This window comes from Alternaria infectoria (assembly GCF_024043175.1).
Source record: "Alternaria infectoria strain BMP 0036 chromosome Unknown scaffold_23, whole genome shotgun sequence".
NCBI classification, from domain to species: domain Eukaryota; kingdom Fungi; phylum Ascomycota; class Dothideomycetes; order Pleosporales; family Pleosporaceae; genus Alternaria; species Alternaria infectoria.
In genome coordinates, this window is record NW_026250712.1 from 334,349 (window position 1) to 361,590 (window position 27,242).

The 27,242-nt window shown below is 42.7% G+C and overlaps 6 protein-coding genes across 6 annotated transcripts; 5 read left to right on the forward strand and 1 right to left on the reverse strand.

Annotated features, from left to right (window-relative positions):
• Positions 1-489: 489 nt before the first annotated feature.
• On the forward strand, positions 490-2,225 carry J4E92_009413 (uncharacterized protein; the record flags this gene model as incomplete). Its single annotated transcript, XM_051500761.1, has 3 exons — positions 490-1,123; positions 1,171-1,599; positions 1,654-2,225. 3 exons carry the CDS (start codon positions 490-492, stop codon positions 2,223-2,225), a joined length of 1,635 nt encoding a protein of 544 aa, XP_051349108.1.
• A 431-nt stretch (positions 2,226-2,656) lies between these two features.
• Positions 2,657-4,324, forward strand: J4E92_009414 (uncharacterized protein; the record flags this gene model as incomplete). Its single annotated transcript, XM_051500762.1, has 3 exons — positions 2,657-2,777; positions 3,435-3,525; positions 3,580-4,324. 3 exons carry the CDS (start codon positions 2,657-2,659, stop codon positions 4,322-4,324), a joined length of 957 nt encoding a protein of 318 aa, XP_051349109.1.
• An 897-nt stretch (positions 4,325-5,221) lies between these two features.
• Positions 5,222-7,284, forward strand: J4E92_009415 (uncharacterized protein; the record flags this gene model as incomplete). The annotated part of the gene is made up of 3 exons (XM_051500763.1): positions 5,222-6,291; positions 6,343-6,537; positions 6,594-7,284. 3 exons carry the CDS (start codon positions 5,222-5,224, stop codon positions 7,282-7,284), a joined length of 1,956 nt encoding a protein of 651 aa, XP_051349110.1.
• Positions 7,285-7,703: 419 nt separating this feature from the next.
• J4E92_009416 (uncharacterized protein) lies at positions 7,704-9,860 on the reverse strand (the record flags this gene model as incomplete). The annotated part of the gene is made up of 5 exons (XM_051500764.1): positions 7,704-7,756; positions 7,813-8,314; positions 8,376-9,252; positions 9,304-9,333; positions 9,391-9,860. 5 exons carry the CDS (start codon positions 9,858-9,860, stop codon positions 7,704-7,706), a joined length of 1,932 nt encoding a protein of 643 aa, XP_051349111.1.
• A 1,391-nt stretch (positions 9,861-11,251) lies between these two features.
• J4E92_009417 (uncharacterized protein) lies at positions 11,252-11,843 on the forward strand (the record flags this gene model as incomplete). Its single annotated transcript, XM_051500765.1, has 2 exons — positions 11,252-11,344; positions 11,394-11,843. 2 exons carry the CDS (start codon positions 11,252-11,254, stop codon positions 11,841-11,843), a joined length of 543 nt encoding a protein of 180 aa, XP_051349112.1.
• Positions 11,844-12,135: 292 nt separating this feature from the next.
• Positions 12,136-16,838, forward strand: J4E92_009418 (putative PKS/NRPS-like protein biosynthetic cluster; the record flags this gene model as incomplete). The annotated part of the gene is made up of 2 exons (XM_051500766.1): positions 12,136-12,142; positions 12,205-16,838. The coding sequence occupies 2 exons, from the start codon at positions 12,136-12,138 to the stop codon at positions 16,836-16,838; spliced, it is 4,641 nt and encodes a 1,546-aa protein (XP_051349113.1).
• Positions 16,839-27,242: the final 10,404 nt, after the last annotated feature.

Sequence of the window (27,242 nt, forward strand, 5' to 3'; positions counted from 1 at the left end):
AATCGAAGCCCGCTTTTTTCCGAAGAAAAACGTCTTTGCGCGTTATCAGATCCTGACTTGGACAGCGGTCGAAGTTCGGCGGACCCGCTTTTCTTTGCTTGACAGACGCAATTCCGCGCTCACGTAAAGAACGTTGAAGATTGCTCAGAAAAATGTCAGGAGCGATGGGCGCCAAACTAGAACGCGCATCGCGCTGTGCTCACTTTTGCGAACACACTTCTACACGCTTTTCGAATCGCATCTGGCATTTCCACGCAGACATTCCCTGCCTACGCCTCGAGACGCGTCGTTGAGAATCGACGAGCACTGTCGTCATCGCGGTACCATTTCGGAACGTACAACGAAAACGATACAGGCGCAGAAAGTGAAGTCCATTCAGCGCAAATCAACCTTTACGGTCTTTCGCGATAGAAGAGTGTTTAACGGTAGTCTCAAGAAGACACACTCCAGCAGGCGCTTTCCTCGGTCACGCCGTCGAACCATCTCGAAATGGAGGAACCAAGAGGCTCTTTAGAGCCAACAGGCGAGAAGCTCTCGTCTACCTCCGACCAGGACTTTGACGACAGCGACTCCCACGAAGACATGGACCGCCGCAACTCTGCCCATTCTGCGCATGGAACCAAGCAGCAACAGGACCTGGAACTCGCAAAGACGAAGTCAATCGCAGAGACCATGTCACCACTCCGCGAGGCTTTCTTTGTTGGCCTGCTCTGCTCTGCTCAATTCGTTACGCAAGCAGGTCTGCTCGGCACTCTCAACATCCTGCACATCATCGGATTCGATCTTGGCATCACCGACCCCGGCGTTCTGTCCTGGCTAATAGCGGGTTATTCGTTGACCGTCGGTACCTTCATCCTGTTATCTGGCCGTTGTGGAGATCTCTTCGGATACAAGAACATGTTGATCATTGGCTATATCTGGTTTGGGGTCTGGATGATAGTAGCCGGATGCAGCGTATACATTGAAGGAAATGGTGGTCAGGTGCTGTTTATCTTCTCGCGCGTACTGGGTGGTATAGGACCGGCGATATTACTGCCCAATGCGCTTGGTCTACTAGGCGCGACGTACAACGAGGGAAAGAGGAAGGATATGGTGTTCTCGCTGTTTGGAGCATGCGCACCCGGTATGTATTTGTCCATTGTCCTATGGATATTGCCTAACGTCATATAGGTGGTGGTATAGCTGGCGGCGCGTTCGCTGGTCTCTGGGCGCTCTTGTGGTGGCCGTGGGCATTCTGGTCGTTCGGCATTGCGCTATTCTGCCTTGCCATTCTGTCGATCTTCATCCTTCCCTCGGTACCGCTCGATCCGGAAGTTCGCAATCTCTCGCACAGGGAACGAGTTTGTGAGCTTGACCTACTCGGCGCAAGTGTTGGCATTACCGCCATGATCCTGTTCAACTTTGCCTGGAATCAAGCGCCTGGTTTTGGATGGGGACACCCCTACATCTACGTTTTGCTAATAATTGGCCTTCTGCTCTTTCCGCTCTTCTTTTGGATCGAGATCAAAGTCGCCAAGAAGCCTCTCATCCCATTTGATGCGCTCAGCACGGATGTCTCGTTCGTGTTGACTTGCATAGCATGTGGCTGGGCTGCTTTCGGTAAGTTGCTTTCTGAATACCTTTGTTTGAGCGGACGACTAATGTCAGTTGTAGGTATCTGGGTTTATTACTTCATCCAAATGCTCCAGCAGCTGCGTGACGAGTCCCCGCTCCTCACAATGGCTCATCTTTGCCCTGTCGTGATCTCCGGCTTCATCGCTGCGGTCACCACTGGCCGTGTCATCTCGCGCATCGGCCCAGGTTGGGTCATGCTCATCAGCATGCTAGCGTTTTTGACAGGCAACATTCTCGTCGCTACACTCCCCATCAACCAGATCTACTGGGCGCAGACTTTTGTTACCACGCTCATCATCCCATGGGGCATGGACATGAGTTTTCCCGCCGGCACGCTGATCATGAGTAATGCCGTCGCTAAGAAGCACCAAGGCATGGCAGCGAGTTTGGTCAATACGATCGTGAACTACAGTATCAGTATCGGGGTTGGCATCGCAGGGACAGTGGAGGTGCACGTGAACAATGGCGGAAGAACGGCGGAGGATGAACTGCACGGTTATCGTGGCGCCATGTACGTTAGCGTCGGACTGAGCGGCATGGGTGTGGTGACGAGCTTGCTGTTCCTGCTCAAGATGTGGTTGAGAGAGAAGAGGGCGCAGAAGAAAGTCTGAGTTTCGAGTCGTATGTAGTGTTCAATTTAGATTAAGCGTTGTTAACTTTCTTTCGCGTGCAGTTCCGCAGCTTTGTGCGTGTGCCTGCCATCTCTAATTGATTACGTCATCGTGTCGCACCATCCCGCGATCGCAATTTCACCAGGGCTTGTTCATCGCGGTCACCCATCTGGCACGTCAGCGCCACACTTCAGCATCAAGTTACGACAGTACTTTGATCATTGTATTTACCCGACAGCACCGTCCTGAGGAATCCAGGGAATTCAACGTCGAGTGGCGGATGATACGCACCGGATGATACCGTCAGGGTCTTTGGTACAGTCAACCGAGAGCGAGCTTATTCGCGAAATCGAAAACCGCGCAATCCACTACAGAGTAAGCAGAGCATCAACATCCCTTAGTCTGCTATGCTACCGCCCAATACTCTGAGCATGAGGTCCATTATGACGCCTCACGATGACCCGCCTATCTACCAGCTGCCGGAAGAGTTACTGCTGCACGTCGCCTCTTATCTTCCCGACGCAGCTGCACCCACGACCCTCAAGGACCTGAGTCTCACGTCCCGCAGATTTCGCTCTGTCGCCCAAGATGCCCTTTACACCACAGTAAAACTGTCCATGTCATGTGGGAGTCACCCCAAGGTGAGCTCCCTTCTGCAGCTGCTGCGTACTCTCCTGGACCGCGCAGACCTTGCGGCAAAAATCAGAACCCTACGCGTTGGGACAATTCGCAAGAATGTCGCGAAGCTTTGCGAGGTGCAGGACTTCGACCTCGCGTCTTTACGCGTGCGAAGCTTGGCAAAGCTGGAACAGATGGGGTATCCTGCGTCGCATCCTTGGCATCGGACAATTCGAAACTCGATAGAGTCGGGATTTGCTGGACTGCTGCTCGTACTGCTTCCCAATCTCACACACCTTGATGTCTGGGTAAAAGATCATGCTCGCGGTCCACCTTCAGGCGAGTGCATCTCCGGGCTTTTCGGGGGAATGTTCGCCCCTGCTAGCATTATTCATGGTTGGAGCACGCTTCGACATTTGACTACGAGCGACACACACTTGCTGAAGTCCGGCATTCACTATGAGAATCTTAAAAGCCTCGATCTAAAAACGATTTCCATTGGTACCATCCTGCGTCTCAACGGTCCTGGGTGTCTACAGGGCGCCGAGAACCTTGATGATCTAGCCTTGAGTGTCTCGATACAATTTGCAGATCGTCCCCTCGTTGAAAAGGCGGAAATCCAACTCAGTGACCTTTTCGAAGCTCTCGACTGCAGCCGGCTACGAAGTCTCAAAATGCAGCTGTGAGTTTGTTAGTGCATCATATACGTTGCCTCTGCTAACATTCGCCCGCGCAGTATCAACGACAGCTATCATCTCACAGACGACCGAGATACCCAGCTTGATGCTAGCTATCTCATAGATCAACTTGATAGCATGCGAGACAGTCTAGAAAGGCTTGCCATCACGCATGAAATTACTGATGACGACTCCGATTTAGAATGGCTGCTGGGATTGTTGACGAACCAAAAGAGATCATTTAAACACTTCACCAACCTCAAGCATCTCACCATTCCACAGTTGTTCTTTTTCAACGAGGAGACGGATCGTTGGCTGGAACACTGCTGCCAGCCGAGAGATTTGCCACCAAAGCTCGAGACGTTGGAAATCTTGTACCCTCAATCAGACATAGAAGACTGGGTACAGGTAGAGCGCTTCCAGCCCCCAGGATATCAAGACGATCCGGCTTTAGGCTTTCAAGCCAAGCTGCCCTCGGCTTTGTGGAAGATCACATTGACGTGTCGCGACGAAGTTGGCTCATCTGCATCGTCCTTCACGAAGGACGTAGAGCCGATCTGGGTGGTGCTGTCGTTTGATCTCCTAATTGAGACGTATGTCTTCTGTCAGACCCAAGGAAACTGGTACAATTTGAAAGACTTGCGCTACGAGCAATTAGACATGAACGAGGAGGAGACCGACAGCGATATGTCAGCGATGTTATTAGCGCATTCTGGACCTCAGGTAGAATCGACCGACAGCGAACTGGAAACAACTGATAGTGGAGACTACGACGAAGAATCGGACGAAGAGTCGGACGAATAGAGACTACAAGCGAAGCCTTCTCGATCAACAGTCACTTGATCTGGCAGCCTGCTTGCATGCCCTTATCAATCCACAGAAACGGACGCAGAGAGACTACATGCAAAGCCACCTCGATGGATTCTCAATGGACCAGACGGACTGGACGGCTACAGCCTCAGTATTTGAGCCGGCGAGGCGAGGGTACGCCATGCCCGACTAGCGCACGGGCGCAGTGGTCCAGATGTTCATTGGAGGCGTTCATGCATGTTCCCGGTCAGCGATTCGAGCCGAATCCCGCCCCACCATCAACGCTTAGCCAAGATGGTCCTGCATGCAGCAAATATTGGGCATTGCGCCTGCTTCTTCCCATGGCAGTAACAATTCGCGATATCATCATCCACATGATCAATACGATGTCCGAGTACCCGGTGACATCCTGTGGCGTTCCTTTCCAGGCTTCTGAGCACGCATCTAGTATGCAGCCTAATATATCATGCAGCCAACACGGACTACCGGTCTTGAGCGGGCAAATCCGAGCCCATCACTGAGGTAGCGTCTTGAGGTGCAAGCAATGAATGGTACTATCTACGCGAAGATCAGTCTGTGTGCGCGATGCGTCAAGTCCGTCAGCCTCGTAAATTGGCGATATCTTCCACATGTCTATTCTTGGGCGTGCGCGGAGCTGGACTTCCGCATCAACCTTGGACAGTGCTATTGTAAGCTAAGCTAGACGGGCATCATGGCGTTTGCGAGTGTGAGATGAATGATCATGGTCGAGAGGCGATGGGAACAGAGGTCAGCGTCGTGTAAGCTGACATGCCGCCAAAACCTTATCAAAGAACTATAAGTTTGAAGCTTTCCTTGCATTGAGACTCATATCAGCAACAAAGCCGCTGCCTCCACTTCTCAATCTTCGACATGAGCTTCAGGTCCAGTCTATCAGCGATTTATATCGCCGTACTCATCCTAGCGGGTTCCGTCGACTCTGCCTCTGTCACTATCAGCCGTTCAGGATGGACCGCAACGTCGGACAGTTTCCAAGCTGGTAATGAGCCTTCTAAAGCGCTCGATGGAAATGCGACATCGTTCTGGCACTCAAAATATGATCCCGCGCCGGCCGACACTCTACCAAACTGGATCATCGTGGACATGAAAGCATCCTATAACATCAACGCCGTCAGTCTCCAGCCACGCCCAAGCGACAACGCCAATGGCAGGATTGGAGGACACAGAATCGAGATTAGTACCGACAACTCGAGCTGGAAGGTCGTCGCTGTCGGCACATACAACAACGATGCGACGACCAAGAAGACTTCCTTCGTCGCGAAACCGGCACGATACGTTAGGATCACAGCTACCTCAGAAGCTCAAAGCGCCGTCAACCAATGGACCACCGTCGCTGAGATCAACATCTTCCAGGATACAGCGTACGCTCCGCCAGCGGCAGGCAAAGGCTTGTGGGAGAAGACCGTGGATTTCCCGCTTGTACCAGCAGCTGTCTCATTGCTCCCGAACGGAAAAGTTCTGATGTGGTCGGCCTTCGCGAAGGACAACTTCGGCGGATCCAGAGGCTTCACCCAAACAGGCATTTATGATCCTGCTACGGGCGAGTCGAGTCAGCTTCAGGTCTCCAATACACAGCACGACATGTTCTGCCCAGGTATCTCCCTGGACTTCAACGGCCGTGTTATCGTCTCGGGGGGCAGCGACGCTGCAAAGACCAGCATCTATGACCCTTCTAGTGACGCTTGGACCCCAGGAAGCGACATGCGGATCGCTCGGGGGTACCAATCCACCGCTACTTGCTCCGACGGGCGCATCTTCAATATCGGCGGATCATGGAGCGGCAACAGGGGTGGCAAGAACGGAGAGATCTATAGCGCTACTGCAAATACTTGGGCTCTGGTACAGAATGCGCTCGTCAGCCCTATGCTTACAGCTGATACTGCGGGCGTATATCGTTCGGATAACCATGCTTGGCTCTTTGGGTAAGTCCAGCGCCCAATCATCATCTCTAACTTGTTGCTGACCGAATACAGATGGAAGAACCAGACGGTCTTCCAAGCTGGTCCTTCGATCGCCATGAACTGGTACGATACTAGCGGATCTGGAAGTACCACGGGTGCTGGTAACCGCTTGGATGACGGGGATGCCATGTGTGGCAATGCGGTAATGTTCGACGCCACAGCCGGAAAGATACTCACTGCAGGAGGTGCTGCAAACTACGAAAACAGGTATGAACCGCCTTTCGCATCACTCACGCAGCAACGCTGACTTCGTTGTCTTTTAGTGACGGACGCACAAGTGCCTATGTCGTCACGATAGGCGCACCAAAGACAAACCCAACCGTCGCCAAAACCCAGTCTATGGCCTATCCGCGTGGTTTCGCGAATGGTGTCGCGCTTCCCGACGGAACAGTTTTCGTTGCTGGTGGACAATCGCGTCTGCACCCGTTCAACGACGATACGGCGCAGCTGACTCCGGAGCTGTGGGACCCCACTACTGGAAGATGGACACAGCTGAACCCCATGCAAATTCCCAGGACATATCACTCCGTAGCAATCCTTATGCCGGATGCTACAGTCTTCGTCGGCGGTGGCGGCTTGTGCGGTTCTTGCGGTGCCAACAATCACTTCGACGCCGAGATCTTCGTACCGCCCTACCTTCTGAACGCTGACGGTACAAGACGCGCACGTCCTGTCATAAGCACTGTAGCCTCTACTGCCAGACTCGGCGCGAACTTGAGCATCACCACGACTGCGGCTGTTACCAAGTTCTCGCTGGTGAGGTTTGGCACCGCCACTCATACCGTCAACACCGATCAAAGAAGGATCGCATTAACAATGTCGGGTAGCGGTACGAGCTATACGGTGGCTATCCCGGGCGACCCAGGGGTTGCGTTGCCTGGATACTGGCTTTTGTTCGCAATCGACGCCAACGGCACGCCAAGTGTGGGCAAGACGATCAAGCTCGCTGTGTAGAGATGCATTGAGAAGGGCAAGGACCTATGTCTCGATTGTTTCGTCTTGTTTCAATCTTTTGCTACGTGAATCGCTTCCTGCTTTTGGGGTCCGACGTCCTCAGGCCGAGTACATGAGTACAATACGAGTTTGCGACAAGAACATCTGATATGCTTTTGGGTTTCACTTTTCGCTATTTTGGTTCCATTCATGCACTCTTCATTGTGAGTTAAGCTGTCGCACGGTTGACTCATGGATTGCTTCGCTACATTAAATATACACATTAAGAAAGGGAACAGAATGTAACAACACGCGCTCTCAAAGTCGACATCCTACCCGAGGCTCCAACCTCAGGTCATTTTCCAACGCGTAGTAAAAGGTCTTCAATCTATTTCTCTTCCGCTTCATTTCACGACAAATCTCTCACTGTCGCGTGGCTCTTATCGCCGATTGGCCTCCACAATACCAGCGGCAATCTTCTCCGCGAGCGCATCTACGCGAATGTTAGCAGACGTCCACACCACACTTGGGCTCGCATGGGAAACTTACAAATCGTACTGGTGGGATGACCCGGCGGCAGGATAGGCAATGCACTCGCATCTACAACCCTCAAACCCTTGACTCCATAGACCTTAGCTTCGGTGTCCACCACCGCCATGCTATCATCCTTCTTTCCCATCTTACACGTGCAAGACGCATGCCAGATAGTCATCAAACTGTCTCTCACTACAGCCAAGATCTCCTCGTCGCTGTCCTTCTCCTTGCCTGGCCAGTATTCGTCACCAATTACAACTTGCTGCATGGTTTCCGAGTTCCAGATCTGGCGCATGCGACGGTAGAGCGCGACAGCGAGTTCTTGGTCCGCAGGAGAGGTGAGCCAGTTGGGGTTGATCAGAGGCGAGCTGCTCATGGATGCCGATTGCAGGGTAACGTTGCCGCGGGACGTGGGTGCTACGATGCCTCCGAGGATCGTGGCGTACTGCTTGCCATCTAGGGGTTGTTGAAGGACAGGGAGGGAGAAGTCGCCGATGTAGCCGTTTCCGCTGATAAGCTGTTCGAATTTGTGATTAGTGTGTGTCCTTCATCGTTATCATCAACAACTAGGGACTTACCTCAGCTTCTGGCCAGTCATCGGTGAATTGGTTCAAGGCATCGACGGTGGATTGAGAGAAGTTCTGGCGGAATTCTTGAGGCAGTTTCTCCCAGCCGAGGAACTCGACGACGTTTGATGAAAGCACGCCTTCGCCTTTGAGGGTGTAGTCGGCCAGAGCATCGGCAAGTGCGACGGGGTTGTGGAGGGTGTTGTCCAGCGTGTTGAAGCTGACTTCGTAAGCTGGTCCGAACATAATGTGATCCCACATGTTCTGGCCTACGCCCGGGCGATCGGCAACCACATCGATGTTGAAATTTTCCAAAGTCTCTTTTGGACCTACACCCGATACCATGAGCAACTGGGGGCTGTGGAAGGCACCTGCAGAAACGATGACCTCCTTGGAAGCATGGATGTCGTAGGTAATGGCCGTGGACTGAACCCTTACGCCGGTCGCGGTCTTGTTGCCATCAAAGAGGATCTTCTGTGCCTGGGTGTTTGCGTACACGGCGAGCTTGTCGTTGTCGAGCGCTGTTTTGATGTATTCGTCCGATGCACTGCGGGTTTGTTCCTTCGCGTCGATGAAGGTTTGGGTGTAGTGTGTTCCCATGAGTTTGCCGCTATCGAATTCACTGGTCCTTTTCAAGCCGACTGCATGAAGAGCCTTCTCCATCCAGGTCGAGAATGGGGAGACATAGTTGGAGTAACCGATCTGGATAGGTCCTCCCGGTGTCTCGAAGGCGCTCTCATCGTACTGTGTAGTCACATTGTCGCCACGTATGGCGTCATTCGGCTTAGTGAAAGTGACGGCCTTCTTGAAGTAGGGTTCAAAATTGGCAAACGTGTAACTGTCGTCGCCCACAGCGTCGGCCCAGGTTTGGTATGAGCCCTCAGTACCTCTGGAAGAGGATTAGTACACGGCAATCGGATGCAGAGACGGCTCTTCTTACCTGTGGTGAATTAGGAAGTTGAGCGCAGAACTGCATGAAACATCGCGTTAGTACTGTGATAGGTGTTGTGTTATAGGTTGTTCTTACGAGCCACCCAAGCATTTTCCCTGCGCATAGTGCACGCGTCTATTATCCGCGCCCGCTTGAGGCTCCGTGGTCAACACCCAATCAACAATAGGATCAGAGTCCAGTGGATTGGCACCGATTCCCACGATGCCACCGGCAGGTGTGGAGCCTAAAACAGGCTTTCCGATTTGGTAGTAAAGTCCAGCCTCAATGATGGCGACCGAGTAGCCCGCTTCAGCGAGGCGCACACCGATCGCATTGCCGGCGGTGCCACCGCCCACGACAACGTAGTCGTACGTCTTCTCCACGCCAATAGCACCTTCGATGGAACCAAGTAAACCTTGCACAAGCCCTTTGCCGCTCAGGATTGAACCTAATGAGTCCAGAAAAGGGTTGACAAGTGAGTCCAGTATCGGGGCAGCATGGGCATGTGGAAGGCCGAGCGAGGCAGTCAGAAGTACGCTAAGAAGCGAGTGCTTTTGAAGATGCATGGTAATAATGAATGACAGAAAACAAAGTTAACGAGTGTATTACGCAAAGGAGTGCGGCGGAATGAATCGTTACCAGGCATGACCTGGGGGGTCTAAGAAAGTCTATCGCATCGTTTAGGGGCGTGCGTACCATTCGGCCTTGTCGCGGAACTATTCGCTCGGATCGCATCGCCAGGCAGAATAGATCCCTGACGTGGCCGAAGACATCCCTCACCGGGCCGAATGTGTACCTAGGGATGCCTCATTGTGGCTACCGGCAACCTGATCATCGTCCGAATCGGCAAGCCCCTTGCATGTATGGAATTGCGATTAGCGATGCTTGACCCAAAGTGAACGACAACATGGAGACATCTGAGATTGCGCGCGAAGATCCGAATGACTTGTTGGAAGAATACCGAGGCGCAAACTCGGGATGCCGTGAAGTCGAGAGCATGAGGGCAAACGCAATGCGTAGCATTTGTCCGCCAAATTGTGTCAGGCCAAAGACTTTAATCTCCGATTGATCGCGCACTAGAACAGGCAGGTAACTCCACGATCCTGATTCCCCGCGACAATCCCGCATGCCAACACCCGTAATTTTCTTCTTAGAGATCCCGGGGGCCTGGAGTGGTTTCTCTGCAATGTTATTCGATCGTTGGATTGTGGGGAAGGTTTGGAGTGCGGCGTACAGCCAAGAAAGCAGGCATCTGGATCCTTCGCGCCTTCGATGCTGCGACACTTCTACTTCGATTGCATCTTCAAGAAGAGAAACACCACTAAAGACATTTAATACATGCGGATTATGCTCCCCACGTTACCCATATAGAAGATTTCTGACTGAGCCAAGAGCTGGGTCTATCGAGATCCCTTATTTGCCCGTTTCGGTTTCTGACGAATAAACTCGAAATAGCTATAGTATACTTCTATCCGGCGCTGTGATTATGGAAGAAAGCTCCTCGTGAAATGACCCGGAAAGGTTTAAATACTGAAACTCTCGTTGTCGGGAGAATCTCCCGAGGCCCGTCCCGAATGCCCCGGATAACTTTGAATGCCGAAATGCCCGTTGTCTGGGAAGTCCGCGAGCGACTATTGTCGTCAATAGGTATTATCATCGTCCACTGTTAAGTTCGACTTCGAACAAGATAACCATATGATCTACTGAGAGCTCACATACGTCACTATCCTTCAAATTGTTCAATCAATAATTCACTCTGAGGATTTTGGTTCGAATAAACACGCAACGCCATCGACTCGTCAACATTCAAGATCGCATGACACATCAGTACCCTACTTGGATCATTTACTTCGTCTAGGCCTTCTCTTCCAATTTGAGAGGGAGGGTTCAAATCAGCTGTTGACAAGTCTGCTATTCTTCGTCGGAAACTCTTATCGAACATCGGGACTACGCTACGATGGAAACCCCCGACTCAAACCAATACTCGTCTAGTTCGTTTAGCCCAGTGCAGGTACATAGCTCAGTAACGGAAGCAGAGCTCGGCGAACTTGTGAGTGCTAAAACTTACAAATGAAGAATCGCAAATTGACATGTCCAAGGGCGAATGTAACGACGTAGCCGTCATTGGCATGGCCTGCCGTGTGGCCGGTGGAAACCACAGCCCCGAACAGCTATGGGAGTCTATCCTGGCGAAACGAGACGCTTCGTCCGAGATCCCAGCTATGCGATGGGAGCCCTACCGCCACCGTGACGTCCGCAACATCAAAGCGCTCGATAACACAACATCCCGTGGATACTATCTGGATGCCCTGGAGGACTTCGACCCGAGCTTCTTTGGGATTTCGCCTAAGGAGGCTGAGCAGATGGACCCGCAGCAGCGTATCTCTCTCGAAGTAGCGTGGGAGGCACTGGAATCTGCAGGCATAGATCCTAAGAGCCTCTCCGGATCTGACACTGCCGTATTTATGGGTGTGAACTCTGATGATTATGGGAAGTTGCTGTTGGAGGATCTGCCTAATATCGAGCCCTGGTTGGGTAAGTTCTGTTAAGACTGTTGGTTTACTTACACAATGTGTGGTCTGGATGTTCCCGTTCTAATCTCCCGGACAGGTATCGGAACCGCGTACTGCGGCATACCGAATCGAGTATCGTACCACTTGAACCTCATGGGCCCGAGCACGGCAGTTGATGCGGCATGCGCAAGTTCACTAGTTGCGATTCACCATGGACGCCAGGCAATCCTGTTGGGCGAGTCGAAAATAGCTATTACTGGTGGGGTAAATGCGATCTGCGGGCCTGGGTTGACGCGGGTATTAGATAAAGCTGGTGCTATATCGCCCGATGGCTCGTGTCTGTCGTTCGATGACAATGCACATGGTTATGGAAGGGGGGAAGGTGCCGCAATCGTAGTGTTGAAGCGCTTTCGGGATGCGATAAGAGATGGAGATAACGTCATTGCTATCCTCAAGGGTTCTGCAATCGCTCAGGACGGCAAGACGAACGGTATTATGGCCCCGAACGCGAAAGCACAGGAACTTGTTGCCCGACAAGCCCTTAAACAAGCAAACGTCAACCCTGCGACTGTAGAGTACGTTGAGGCTCATGCGACATCGACGCCTTTGGGGGATCCGACCGAGGTCAGCGCAATATCGGCGGTTTACGGTGTATCCAGATCGAAGCCGGTGAACGTAGGATCAGTGAAGCCAAATGTCGGCCACCTCGAAGCAGGTGCGGGAGCAATAGGGTTTATCAAGGCTGTTCTGGCCCTGAACAAGGCGCAATTTCCGCCGCAGGCCAACCTCACCAAGCTCAACTCTAAGGTCGACTGGAAGAATTCGGGTACAGAAGTAGTGCAAGAGGTTTCCGACTGGCTGGACGTGGAGGCGCATCCACGTCGGGCGGCTATATGTTCATATGGATATGGGGGCACCGTTGCTCACGCTATCATCGAGCAGTCTTCGTTTCGCCTTGCTACGATGAACCAACAGAACAGCGGATGCGCTCACGCCCCAGTCACGCTTGCGATCTCGGCCCCACAACGAAAACGACTTGCTGGACAGGCGGACTCGCTGGCGAGGTGGTTGATGGGTCCAGGGAAGAGAGAAGATTTGAGGTCAATTGCAAACACCCTTGCTCTCCGCCGCGCTCATCATGAGTACCGAGCAGCATTTGCTGTTACCAGTGTAGAGCAGGCAGCGGAAATGCTCAAAGTATTTGCCGAAGGTGGTAACAACGGCGAGTGGAGTTCTCAGGGCAACGCGCTCGCGACGAACACAAAGAAAGATGTTGTTTGGGTTTTCTCAGGTCATGGCGCACAGTGGAACGAAATGGCGAGGCAGCTGGTTGCCAATCCCGTCTTCCACGGCGCTGTTGAGCCCTTAGACCGCATCGTGCAAGCAGAGGCTGGGTTCTCCCCTATCGAGGCGTTCGGGAAGAGTGGCAGCGACTACGACGAGTCCGATCGGGTGCAAATCTTGACATATGTCTTCCAAATTGGACTTGTTGCTTTGCTTAGATCTGAAGGAGTCAGTCCTGGTGCCATCATTGGACATTCAGTGGGGGAGATTGCCGCCTCGGTGACAGCAGGCTGCCTTACTCCAGAAGAAGGTACCTTGGTTGTCACTAGACGAGCTGGGCAGTACGCCAAAGTCAAGGGTCTTGGAGCTATGTTCCTTGTGCATCTGCCCTTTGACCAAGTCAAGGGGGAGCTATACAATGAGCAAGATGTTATTGCAGCAATCCATTCGTCGCCCTCAGCTTGCGTCATCAGCGGAAGGGTCAAAGCCGTCGAGATGTATGTTGAGAAACTCCAAAAACGAGGCATCGAGGCGATTAGGGTGGCAACCGATATTGCATTCCATTCTGCAGGAGTGCTGAGTCCGCTGGCGCAACCAGTGAGGGAGATGTTAGCGACGGATATTCAGCCTCGGCCAGCAACGGTTCCTCTCTACTCGACATCCGACCCTGACCCACGCTCAAACAGCCTAAGAGACGCCGAATATTGGGTCCACAACATGATCAGCCCTGTTTTACTCACATCCGCCGTGAAGGCATCTATTTCAGACGGATTCCGACTGTTCCTCGAGGTGTCCAGTCATCCAATCGTATCCCATTCAATCAACGAAACCATCCTAGATGATGGCTTTGAAGACGAAGAGTTCGCAGTTATTCCAACCGTTCGCCGCCGCAAGTCTCCGGAGATGTGTGTGGCGCAAGCTATCGGCACGTTGTACACCAAGGACGCAAGCATCGACTTCAACAGGTCTCTTGGCCGTCGATGGGCACCGGGAGTGCCTGGTACGCAGTGGGTGCACAAGCCAATCTGGAGAAAGGTGCATAGTGACAGCTCGCTAGGTGTTGACAGCCCCACGCATGATGTTGACAAGCACACTCTGCTAGGCCAGCTGATCCCCGTTTCCGGGACTGCAACCAAGACGACCTTGTACACCACCAGATTGGATAATGACACCAAGCCATTCCCAGGCAATCACCCACTCCATGGGACTGAGATTATGCCCGCTGCCGTGCTTATCAACACTTTCTATCACGCGACAGGGGCTTCCACTTTGTCCAACATTGATCTGCGCGTCCCAATAGTCATTAGCGATGTAAGAGACGTCCAGGTAGTATTGGTGGATGACAGCATCAAGATAACCTCACGGCTGCGCCAAAGCAGTGCCTCTAATGACCAATCTTGGGTTACCCATACTGTCGGTCGTTGGGGCGCATCTCAATTGGATACCAGCGTGATGCCTTACATCGATGTTGAAGCTATCAAGCGGCGAATTGGTACTGTCCTGCCCTCCAACTTCTCCATCGACTACTTGGACAAGGTCGGCGTTTCAGCCATGGGATTCCCTTGGGCTGTCACAGAGCACTTTGGCGACCTCAAGGAAATGCTTGCTCGCGTCGATGTTGCGCCAGATGTCGCGGACGGCGCCAAGCTGCCCTGGCATGGCTCTTCATGGGCCCCTCTTCTCGACGCTGCAACATCTGTGGGGTCTACCATCTTCTTTGATAAGCCAAAATTGCGGATGCCAGCACAGATTGAGACGGTCCAGTTCTTCACACAGTACGGAGTGTCGCCGCCCAAGACATGCTATCTCTACGTAGAGGAAGCCGGCGAACGTGGAGCGCCTGCAGTTCATGTCAACGTGTGCAACGAAGAGGGAAGAGTGTTGGCCAAATTTGGATCGATGCGCTTCTCCGAGATTGAGGGCACCCCAGGCGTCAGCGGTGGTGTCGAGAGCCTCGTCCACACCATCGCCTGGGTGCCTGCACCATTCTCGCGCGAGGCAGCTTCATGGGAAAGCTTCATCCTCACATCAGAAGACCCGGCTACACTTGACTGGCGCTTGGAACAGCTGCAAAAAGAGCGTAAAGCCAGAAACGTGACTGCCACCCGCGTGCAGTCGGCAGCAGAAGTGGTCGCTAAAGCACTGGTCCCCAATACGGCCATCATTTACTGTCCGGGCCCCGTATTTGTTCTCGCTGACGTACCATCCAAAGCCGAGACGTTTCTCTCGGAACTGCTGCTCTTGACCAAGCATGCCGTCTGCTGCACGTCCACATCCGGAAGCGGAAGCGAGAGCGGAAGCAAAGTCTTCGCCATTACCACAGGAGTGTCAACTGCCGAAACACCCACGGCGTTGTCTCATGCTCCGCTCCATGGGCTCGCCCGTATCATTGCATCTGAGCACCCTGACCAATGGGGAGCATTAATAGATGTCGAGGATCTTAGCGACGATGAGACCTTTCCTATGCTCGCAATGACGTACGTCCATAATCAAGACGTTGTTTGTATGGAAGACGGTCTCCCCCGAGTTGCTCGTCTGCAACCGCTGTCACGTGAGAGATTGTATGATACCTCCGCCTCTCGGTCTTCTTCTTCCTCTCCACCTCCCTCTTTGATGCCTAAGCCAGCAGGAACATATCTAGTGACGGGCGGACTGGGTTCGCTCGGGCTCGAGGTAGCGGGCTGGCTCGTGGAGAAGGGGGCGCGGCGATTGGTGCTGGTATCTCGACGAAAACTGCCTGCGAGGTGTGATTGGGACAAGCTTGAGACATCCTCATCCAGCAGCCTCAAGCCTGCTGTCGACAAGATTCTGGAACTCGAGGCTTGCGGAGCAACGGTATACACACTCGCGGTCGACATTGGTTCAGCAGACGCAGCGGCAGTGCTGCGGACCAAATTAGACAGGCTACAACTACCATCGGTGCTGGGTGTAGTCCACGCGGCGGGCACGCTCGAAGACCAGCTCATTCAGAATGCCTCACCCGAGGCCTTCTCGCGCGTGCTACAGCCCAAGGTTGCTGGGGCGCTGGCATTGCACACCACCTTTCCACCGCGAACGCTCGACTGGCTTGTCCTCTTTAGTTCGTGCGGCCAGCTCTTCGGCTTCCCAGGCCAAGGCAGTTATGCCAGCGGGAATGCCTTCCTTGACTCCTTGGCCACGTATAGGCGCGCGCTTGGAGACGATACCGTAGCCTTCCAGTGGACTAGTTGGCGTGGCCTGGGCATGGCAGCGAGTGCCGAGTCTATTAACGCTGAGTTGCAAAGCAAGGGCATTACCGACATCACGCCCGAGGAGGCATTCCGCGCTTGGGAGCATCTTGGTAAGTACGACCTAGCTCATGGTGCTGTGCTGCGGATTCTACCCTTTCCTGAAGGTGAGCCACTGCCCGCGGACATTTTGGACGACATCGCAATAAGAACAAAAACGCGTTCACTAGGTGCTGCAGGCGGAGACATCGATAACGACACCGCAGCTGGAGATGAGATGCCTACGAACGGCGTTGACCTGAGGACATGGTTAGAACGGAGGATTAGAGATATCGTCGCTGGGGTACTAATGTTGGAAAGTGCTGACGAGGTGGACCCGCGCGCTGCCATGGCGGACTTGGGCGTCGATAGCGTCATAACAGCGACGCTGCGTCATCGATTACAGAGTGCCTTGAAAGTCAAGGTGCCGCCCACGCTGTTGTGGAGTCATCCAACTGTTTGCCATCTTGTTAATTGGTTCGCGGAGAAGATGAAAACTTAAGGAAAACATGTCTGTAGCGCTGGTCGCGGGGAACACAATATAGCTACCTAGGTAGGTAGCTAAAAGAGTATTTAAGGTAGGCGCCTAGACTCTAAAGATCTTAAGATATTAGTTTATTAAATACTACTATATAGAAGTACTAACTATTAATTAAATCTAAATTTATATACTAGATAATAATTATTATAGTAAAGTATTAATATAGAGTAAAGTAATAAAATATAGTTAGTAACTCTATATAGTAATCTTATTATAAGTATATTTTCTAAATACTATATACTTACTATATATAACTATAAAATTTAATAAAAGTTTTTCTTTTTAATATTTACTATAAATAAAGTACTTTAATAATAATAATAATATACTTATAAAAAGTAATAGTAATAGAAACTTTTTTAATATACTTAGAAGTAAACTTAAGAGTAATAATAAGTAAGCTATTAAGCTATAGAAATATTAAAATATTTTTAAAAGTTAATATAAAAGCTTTTAAAAAAAAGCTTTTAGTAAAAACTTTAGTAAAAAAAGTAAAAGTTAAAGTAAAAGTTAAAGTAAAAGTTAAAGTAAAGTATAATATAGTTTTTTTTTTAGCTATTAAGCTAAGTAAGTAAAAGTACTATATAGATAAATTTTAGGTCTAAAAAGTAATATTAAATTATAGTACTATACTACTATAAAATATAAAAAGATATTTATATAAGTAAACTATAGTATAAAGAATAGTAGCTTAGAGAGAATTATAAAAAGCTTTATATATAAAGAATACTTTTTTTTTATTTTTTTTTTATTTTAAAAAACTTCTTATATCTTTAAAAGCTTTTTATATCTTTAAGAAATTAAAATTTCTAGCTAAATACTTAGCTAAATACTTAAATATAACTTTTAAACTTAATACTAATACTAATATTACTTTAAAGATATTAAACGCTTTTCTTTTTATACCTACTACTTAAATAAGTACTTTTAACTCTTTAGTACTTAGCTTAAGTAATAGTTATTTAGTACTACTAATAAGCTAAGTTTTTTATAAACTTAGTATTACTAATACTAATATAACTTCTAATATTTTATACTTTTAAGTATAAATATATAAAGATAACTTTAAGAATATTATAGTAATATTTATAAATATTATTTTACTAAGAGAATTTAACTTAAAAGATAAAATACTATATACTTATCTTTATATAGATATACTTTTTATTATTAAGCTATTCTAAATAAATATACTATTTATATACTATACTATAAAAAAGAAAAAAAAAAAAGCTTTTACTTAGAAGAAATTTTAGTATTAGAAAAAAGTAAATATAATATATAATATAATAATAATACTAGTATAAATAGTAGTAAAAAAGTAAATATAGTTAAAAAACTGCTATCTTTAAACTTTACTCTAGAAGTTAAAAATACTTAGAATTATTAAAGAGATAAGAAATAAGCTATAAGTATAAGTATAGTAGTAATAAAGCTAGTAAGCTATAAAATAGTAGTTATAAGTACTTTAGAATAACTTAAGTATTATTATAAAGTTTAGACTATAGCTATAAAAGCTTAGAAGTAGTTAGTATAAATAAAAAATAAGTAGGTAGATAAGTAAGTAAAAGTAAATATAGATAGTAAGTAGTAGTTATATAATATAGCTAATATAGCTAGCTTATAAGTAATTATATATAAAATATAAGTTACTAGTAATTATATAAGTATTATATACGCGTTATATAGATATCTTAGATTAGATTAAGCTTTATACTAGTAGTAGACTTACTAAGTATTCTTTTAGTGTTATATAATTATATAGAGTAAGTATTAGTACTAGTTAATAGTCTAGATAGCTATTAGTAATATATAATAAATATAAAGTAGTTAGCTTATTATAATTACGTGCGTAGTAACTATTATATTAGTAGTAATAGTAGTAGTAGTAGTATAAGTATAAGTATTATAAGTTATAAATCTAGGCTTATGTTAGAGATTTTTAAGTTTACTATTAGATCTAATAAAGTAACGCGTTATTACGTAATTATATAATTATATAATTATATAATTATTATAGTTTAGAGCCTTATAGGTAGCCTATACGCCTACTCTATAGAGTATATAGACTCTGCAGAGTAGATCTTCTTCTCTACACTATAATAATATTATAATTTAATATTAACTTAATTATCTAAACTTAATATAACTCTTACATATTATTATAGTCTTTAAATTATATTAGTAACTCTAGCGCGATAGGCTAGGTTAGTCTCTAGCAACTCTATTAAAGACGCGCAATTAAACAATAATTATAATACTTATATCCTGCCTAACGTATTAGCTATAACACTAAATAACATAGCGTTCTAGAACTCTAGCAGAACTCTGCCTAACTAGGTTAGCGAGAAGACTAGTTAGAAAATAACTCTAGAGCCTACGCCTAAGCCTGCTAGTGCGCTATTCTCTCTGCTAGTTATAGGCAGTAGTAGCGTTGCTAAAGTTCTCTTATACGCTACTCTAACTATAGCCTTCTTAGCGCGCGCTATTAGTAGTAGTAGCAGCTTTCTAGGTTTAAAAGCTAAGTCTAGCTTTAGATCTTTTCTCTTATCTATATAGATAACTTAACCTACCTAGACGTTAGGTACTACCTTTAGTAGTAACTTTTTTCTACCTCTTTTATCTCTACTACTACCTTACTCTTATAGTAATACTAACCTCTACAACGCTAGTAACCTATAGATTCTAGAAAGCTTCTATAATAATAATAATAATAATGTAGATAACTCTAGTAACGCGTTAAATTCTCTATACTAAGAGAACTTATAACCTTAAGCTTAGTAATTCTCTATTAATCTCTCTAAGAATAAACTCTCTAATAGTAGAGACACTATAGTACTCTACTATAAGAAGGTCTTATTTAACTCTAAGATTACTATACGCTACTTCTATAGTAATAACGTCTACTACGTATCTCTCTTTATACTATTAGCTTATGTTAGCTATAATAGCGCTATATATAACGCTAGCTAGTTTACTTATATAAAGAATACTAACGTTAACAAGTCTCTCTAGAGTGTCTAGTAGTTATCTTGCTTACCTTTCTCTACTACTAAGCTAACTATAGGCGCCTCTACTAACTAGAACCTAATAACGCGCCTATATAATAGTTACGTAACACCTAAGGTAGGCACTAATTATTACGTTCTATCTACCTATAAGTATAGCTCTCTAGAAGAAGAGACTTACGTTAGCAACTTTAATAAAACTGTCTTTAAGAACTACTCTAATTAAGAAGCTATCTATCTTCTTAACTTTGCCTTTAACACTATTTACGCTCTCTATAATAATATAAGCACTTACTAGATCTATATTACTAAGCTTAAAGAGAATCTTATAGATAAAAAGACTACTTACTAAGAGTATAAACAAGAAGTAAACAACCTTATCTATAAACTAAGCATCTCTAAGAGTAATCTTAAATAGTCTAATAGTTGCCTTATTAACCTATAGAAATAACTCTATACCTTACAAGATAAGGCCTATAGTAATTACTAGTAGAATAAGTAACGCTCTTAGAAAGCTACTTATAAGCTTACTAAGGCTACTACCTATAAGAAAGAGTATAAGAAGCTATACTTCTAAAAGTATACTAAGCACGCTAAGGCCTATAAAGAAGCGCACGTTCTACGTAGATAGCTTATAGATTAGCTTACTAATTCTAATAACTTAGGCTCTAACTCTAATAACTTAGAACCTAATAGCCTATCTTGTTCTCTCTATAAGAGAGCCTGTTAACAAAGCTACTCTAACTAAACTAATTATAGTTTTGTTTCTTCTACACGCTAGAACGCCTCTAAGTTCTCTACTACTATAGTAGCTTGCGATTCTAACTACTAATGCGTAAAATAACCTAAGCCTTCTACTTTTATAGAACTAATTAGCACTAAGCCTAGCGCGTATACTAAGTAGAAGTTAGATATTATAGAATAGTTCTGCGCTTACCTATACACGTTTAAAGACAATAATATAAAGTAACTAGACTATCTCTGTAATAAGGTTACTAACCTTGCCTAGAATAATATTAGTAATAGATAGATTGTTCTAGAAGAGAAATAGACTTTCTTTTAGTAGGTATAGAATATTCTAGATAAGTGCTATAGTAGTATAAACACCTGCATTAACACCTAGATCTTCTATAACTATAAGGCTAGTATAAAACCTAGAGAGCTTATTAACTCTTACCTTACCTACTTTAAGGCTAGAGTTACGCCTCTAAAGTAGAGTAATAAAGAGAAGCTCTTTTAGTTAGCTAAGAAGCTTTCTGCTGTATAGAAGATCTAGATAGAGACTCTTCTTAATAATAACTAATATAATAATAATTAGTAAGCTTTCTCTAAGAAGTTACGTTATATAGAGTAGCTCTATACTACTCTTTACCTAACTACTAACACTAGTTAGAGCTCTAACACTAGTAGTAATACCTACACTCTTACTAGTGTTACTATTTCTAATACTAACGCTGCTATAGGCGCTTACACTTATTACGTAGTTATAAATATTTACGCTAGCTAGATACTTATAGAGACTTAGGTTCTTAGTAATATAGGTTACTACTATAAGTACTACTACAAAGAATATACTTCTAGATCTAACAGCGCTTTCTATAAGAATAAGACTAAGCTTACCTCTATAGATTACTTTTTAGAAGTTCTATAAGCACTTAATAAAGCCTATAAAAAGAATAGAGAACCTATTCTATAGGCGTTTATTTACGTTAACTTAATGTAGAGTTCTATACCTCTAGCTACTACTAACAGCTCTACTAACTGTTTAGAAAACTAGTAGTCTCTAGTAATAGTTACCTCTAGAGACCTATCTAGCATAAGTTACCTAATAAAATAAAGAAGCTCTTTAGTACATTCTTAATATCTTCTACACTATCTTCTACTATTTAAGACTATAATAAAGATAATAATAAACTAGACTCTACTTTAAAAGCTATTCTAGATTAGATTAAGATTCTAAAGTAACTTTCTTGCCTAATAGTTTATGTATCTGCTATTATAGCTACTACTATACGTAGTAATATATATCTCTTTCTTATAGAATAATAGTTAGTCTTTAAAGAAATTATATTCTCTTTATTATAACTTTCTGCACATATTAAAATTATAGGTAACTTAGGTTATACTTCTATCTTTATTAATAAAACTTATACCTACGTAAATTACTATAATCTTATTTCTTTATATATACCTGCATCTCTTAAGCTAGCAGATAGCTCTACTATTACTAGAGTTACCTATATAACCTATGTTAACGTTTCTATAGACTTCTATAAAGAGTAAGTTCTAGTATATATTACAAAGCTTAGTAGAGTCTAAATAATACTAGGTACGCTCTAGTTCTAGACCTACAACCTATAGGTTAATTAGAAAACTATAACCTTAGTGTTTAACTTAGATTAATGTATCTAGAACTATATATATAATTATAAACCTTATACTACTTAAAGTAGTTACTACTATAAATATTCTCTTCCGCCTTTATATAAGCTTAAGAAGGCCTATTATTCTAAGGCGCCTCTCTTAATTAATATTACTATAATCTTAAGTAGAGTCGCCGCTATTTCTATTATATAAGGTAACAAAGTCTACCTTATAACTATAGAGAAGGTTAACTATCTATATAATATAATAGATTAAAAATAGATAGACACTATCTCTCTCTATATAGCTAGTGCTAAGATTCTCTCTAAGAACTTTAAAAAGTTTAAAGACTATATAGAGAAGCTACTAATAAGTAGAGAAACTATTCTAGCTAAACTACCTAAGGTTCTTTACCTATTATACTATAGTTTTAACCTACGTAAAGCTAATAAGGTACTACTCTAGCGTAATAAGCTTAATTATTATATTAAGATTTAGCTAGACTCTAATACAGAAAGAATACTAAAGCTATTATTCTAACGCTTTTGCCTACTCTTCCGCAATAAAGCAAGAGTAGTAAAACTATATATTAATAATATGCTACGCAAGAGATATATTAAGAGAAGTATCTCTAAATAGGCTACACTACTTCTTATAGTTAGAAAATCTAGTAGAGGTATCTATATATATATTAACTATTGCAGACTTAATACCTACACTATTAAGAACTAGAATGTACCTCTACTTATATAAGATATACTTATAAAGCTATCTAAAGCCTATTACTTTTCTAAGGTAGATATTATTATAGCGTTTAATAAAATTTAGATTAAAGATAAGTATAAATACTTTTTAGCTTTTATTACGCCTTATAGGCTGTATTAATATATAGTAATACTCTTTAAAATATATAATAGTCTAGAAATGTTCTAGGTATATATTAATAACATTCTATATAAGTACTTAGATAAGTTTTGTATAGCGTATCTAGATAACGTTATTATCTTTAGTAAGACTCTTAAGAACTATAAAGACTATCTTCTTAGAGTTGTTACTTACTTATTAGATACTAGTCTGCCTATAGATATTCTAAAATCTAAATTTATAACTTAGAAAGTTAAGTTTCTTAGGCTTATTATTACTACTAACAGCATTAAGATAGATTCTAATAAGATTAAGGCTATATAAAACTAGTAGCTTCTATAAATATTAAAAGATATATAAGTATTCTTAGGCTTTGTAAACTTCTACTAATAGTTTATCTATAGGTTTTCTAACCTTGCTAAACCTCTTACTTACCTAATAAGAGGTAACTCTAAGGTATTCTAAATAATACCTAAAGTAGCTAAGGCATTTAATACTCTAAAGGTAGCTTTCTATAGTAATATTATTCTAGCCTATTTTAATCTAGACTTAAAAAGTATTCTTAAGATAGATACGTCTAATTACGTCTACGCTGCTATACTCTCTTAGATCTAACCTAATAAGAGTATTTACTCTATTACCTATCTCTCTAAGAAGATAATACTAATAGAGTATAACTATAAAATTTATAATAAGAAACTTCTTACTATTATATAAGCCTTTAAGAAATAGCGCCTAGAGCTTACTAGAGTCTCTAACCTAGTAGAAGTTCTTACTAATTATAGAGGCTTAGAGTACTTCTACTTAAAGAGACACCTAAACTATAGATAAGCCTAATAGATAGAATTTCTTAAAGAGTTTAACTTCTAGGTTAAGTATTAATCTAGAAAGTAGAGTATAAAGCCTAATAGCCTTATCTACTAAACTAGTAATCTCTCTAAATATATCTCTAATAATCGCGTTTAATACTAGTACTAGACTCTACTTAGAGATTACTAGTAGAATAGTAGTAGCTATAAAGTAGTTTAACTTACAAAGATTTACTTATCTAATAATAAGTGTAATATTCTCTCTATTCTATCTCTTATATAAGAGACTAGTAAAAGAACTTTACTCTCTTATATAGGCTTAGTTAGACTTACGTAACTATCTCTTTGTAATAAATACAATTCTTATAATAACGTAGTTAACGCTAATAACGTCTCTACACAAGACCTAATTAATTAGCTCTACTCTAGAGACGCACGTCTTACTACTATCTGCAAAGCTCTTCTTAATAGAGACTAATATATTCTATATTACCTTATAATAGAAGAAGTTAGGCTAGAGCTAGAAGATATTAAATCTAGTAATAACAGTAAGCTCTTTATAAGAGACAACTATCTAATAGTACTCTTTAGTAAGAAGCTCTATACTTAAGTTATTAAAAACATATATAACTTCTTACTTAGAGAATATAGTAGAAGAACTATAACATACTAGTAGGTAAGCTAATAGTATTACTAGTAGAGTATAACTAATACAGTAGCTTATTTTACAAACTATTATACTACTTACTAGTAATCTAAGACTAATTAAAGAGCTAAACATAGCTTATTATATCTTCTTCTAGTGCCTACGCGCTACTAGAAAAACATCTCTATTAACTTTATTATACTACTCTCTATATCTAAATAGTGTAGATAATTATACTACTACGTTATAGTTATTATTAACTAACTATCTAAGAAAAAGAAGTTTATTACTATAGAGAACCTAGAAGTGCCTATAGTTATTAATAAGTTTCTTAAATATATATAGAGAGAGAAAAGTTATTCTAAAACTCTTATTAGCGACTATAGGCGCTAGTTTACCTTACACTTTTAGCGCTACCTCTATAATAGAGTTAGTATAAGGCTAAAGCTATTTACTTTCTACTATTCTAAGATAGATAGATAAACTAAAAACGCTAATACTAATCTTAAGTAATATCTTTGTTTCTACATTAATTACTTATAGAATAACTAGGCGTAGCTATTACTCTTAGCAGAATTTAAGGCTAACTTAGCTATAAGCTTAGTAACTAGAGTTTCTCTATTCTAGGCTATAAAAGGTTATTAACTCTATAGTAGTTTAGAGCCTTTATATATTACTAACACTTCTTCTATAACTTAAGTATAATAACGTAGCGCTAACTCTTTTATAACTTATATTAATACAACGTAATAGTTTCTGCGCAATAAGCTTATATAGTTATAAGAGAAGATACGTAACTTTACTAACGCTAACTAGTACTCTACTTCTTAATTTAATATTAGTAATTAGGTTCTTCTTAATACCTATTATATTAAGACTAAGCAACTAGTAAAGTTACTAGATTATAAGAATATAGAGCTATACTAAGTTACTTACGTAATAGATAACATAGCTTATAAATTAGATCTCTCTACTAGCCTAAAGAGCTTATTTCTAGTATTCTATCTTTAGCTTCTATAGCTATATAAAGATAACGTACTCTCTAGCTAGCCTTGCGCTAGCAACGTTACTCTACTAGAAGTATACCTAAATAATAATAGTAACACTAAATACACTATTACCTAGGTACTTAACTTCTATATCTGCTATATAATTAATTCTTACACTAGAGAGCGTAGCTATCTACAATATAAGGTAGAATAGATAGGCAATAACTAGTTAGATAACTAGCAACTATACTACAATCTATAAGAGAGTAAGAAGTTAGTCTAGAACTACTATAATTATAATTCTAGCTACCTAGAACCTTACGCTACCTTCTATAATTATAATAATAATAAAAAGCTTATAGTTACTCTACTCTATTTATTAGACCTTATATACTTAGAAAGAACTAGCTAGTTATTTAATAATTACCTTAGCTATAAAGCTTCTAAAGCCTGCTAGGTCGCTAATTCTAACGTACGTCTCTACCTAACTTTAACCTCTATAGATAATAGTAGTGTTACGTCTTACTACTTATTACTCTTACATAGTTAGTGTTTCTCTAATAGTACTCTGCTTAGCTTAAAGAGTGCGCAACAGGTATCTCTATTAAGAAGCTCTAGTTATTCTATACACGCTAATGCGAGAACTCTTTATAAAGAGAGCCTCTACTTAATTAATTAATTTTCTTTTTTCTACGCTGCTAGCTCTTGCTACAAAGAGCCTAGAGCCTCTAAGTATTAAACTTAGAGCCGCTAAGTAAGTATACGCTTAGTTAGAACTTTAAGCATTTTAGAGGAGAGACGTATTATAGTTTAGAGCCTTATAGGTAGCCTATACGCCTACTCTATAGAGTATATAGACTCTGCAAAGTAGATCTTCTTCTCTGCACTACAATAACATTGTAATTTAATATTAACTTAATTATCTAAACTTAATGCAACTCTTACATAATTACTTAATTACTTAATTACTTAATTCTAAGAAAGTACGCTATAGACTCTGTTTCTTAGGCCTAGAGAGGCTAGATAATAATTATATTACTTCTTACTTTAACTATAGAGCTCTAAGAAAATTATAAATAAGGTTAAAATCTTAGCTATATTAATTCTAACTAGAAAGATATATTATAAATAAAGTTATTTTTATTTAGAAGCTAGTCTAAAAAAATATAAAGTCTATTATAAGTATATAAAAAGAAATCTATCTTAATAGTTTAGAATAAAAAAGCTTATATTTAAGAGTATTAGTATTAAAAAGACTATATTTTTAATTTTTAAATTTACTAGTTTTAGTATAGAAGTTAAAACTTATAAAATTTAATAGTAGTAAAGTAATAATTTAATATATACTAGTATATTTTATATAATAGTAAGATAGATTATAGTATTATTATATAATTTTAATAGCTTCTAAATAAAAAAGTAATAAATTATATTAGAAATAATACTAAACTTATAGCTTTTTAGATTATACTTCTTTTTCTAGATCTAAGAGATAGAGTCTATAGTATACTTTTTTTAAAATTATATTATTATTTATTAGTAAACTAATAATTCTATAGTAAGTAAGTTTAAAAAAGGTAAAGTCTATTACTAGTATCTAAAAAGACGTATTTCTAAAAAAGTTAAAATTCTATATTTATAAGTATAAGCGTTAAGTAAACTAAAACTTAAATTTTTAGTACTAC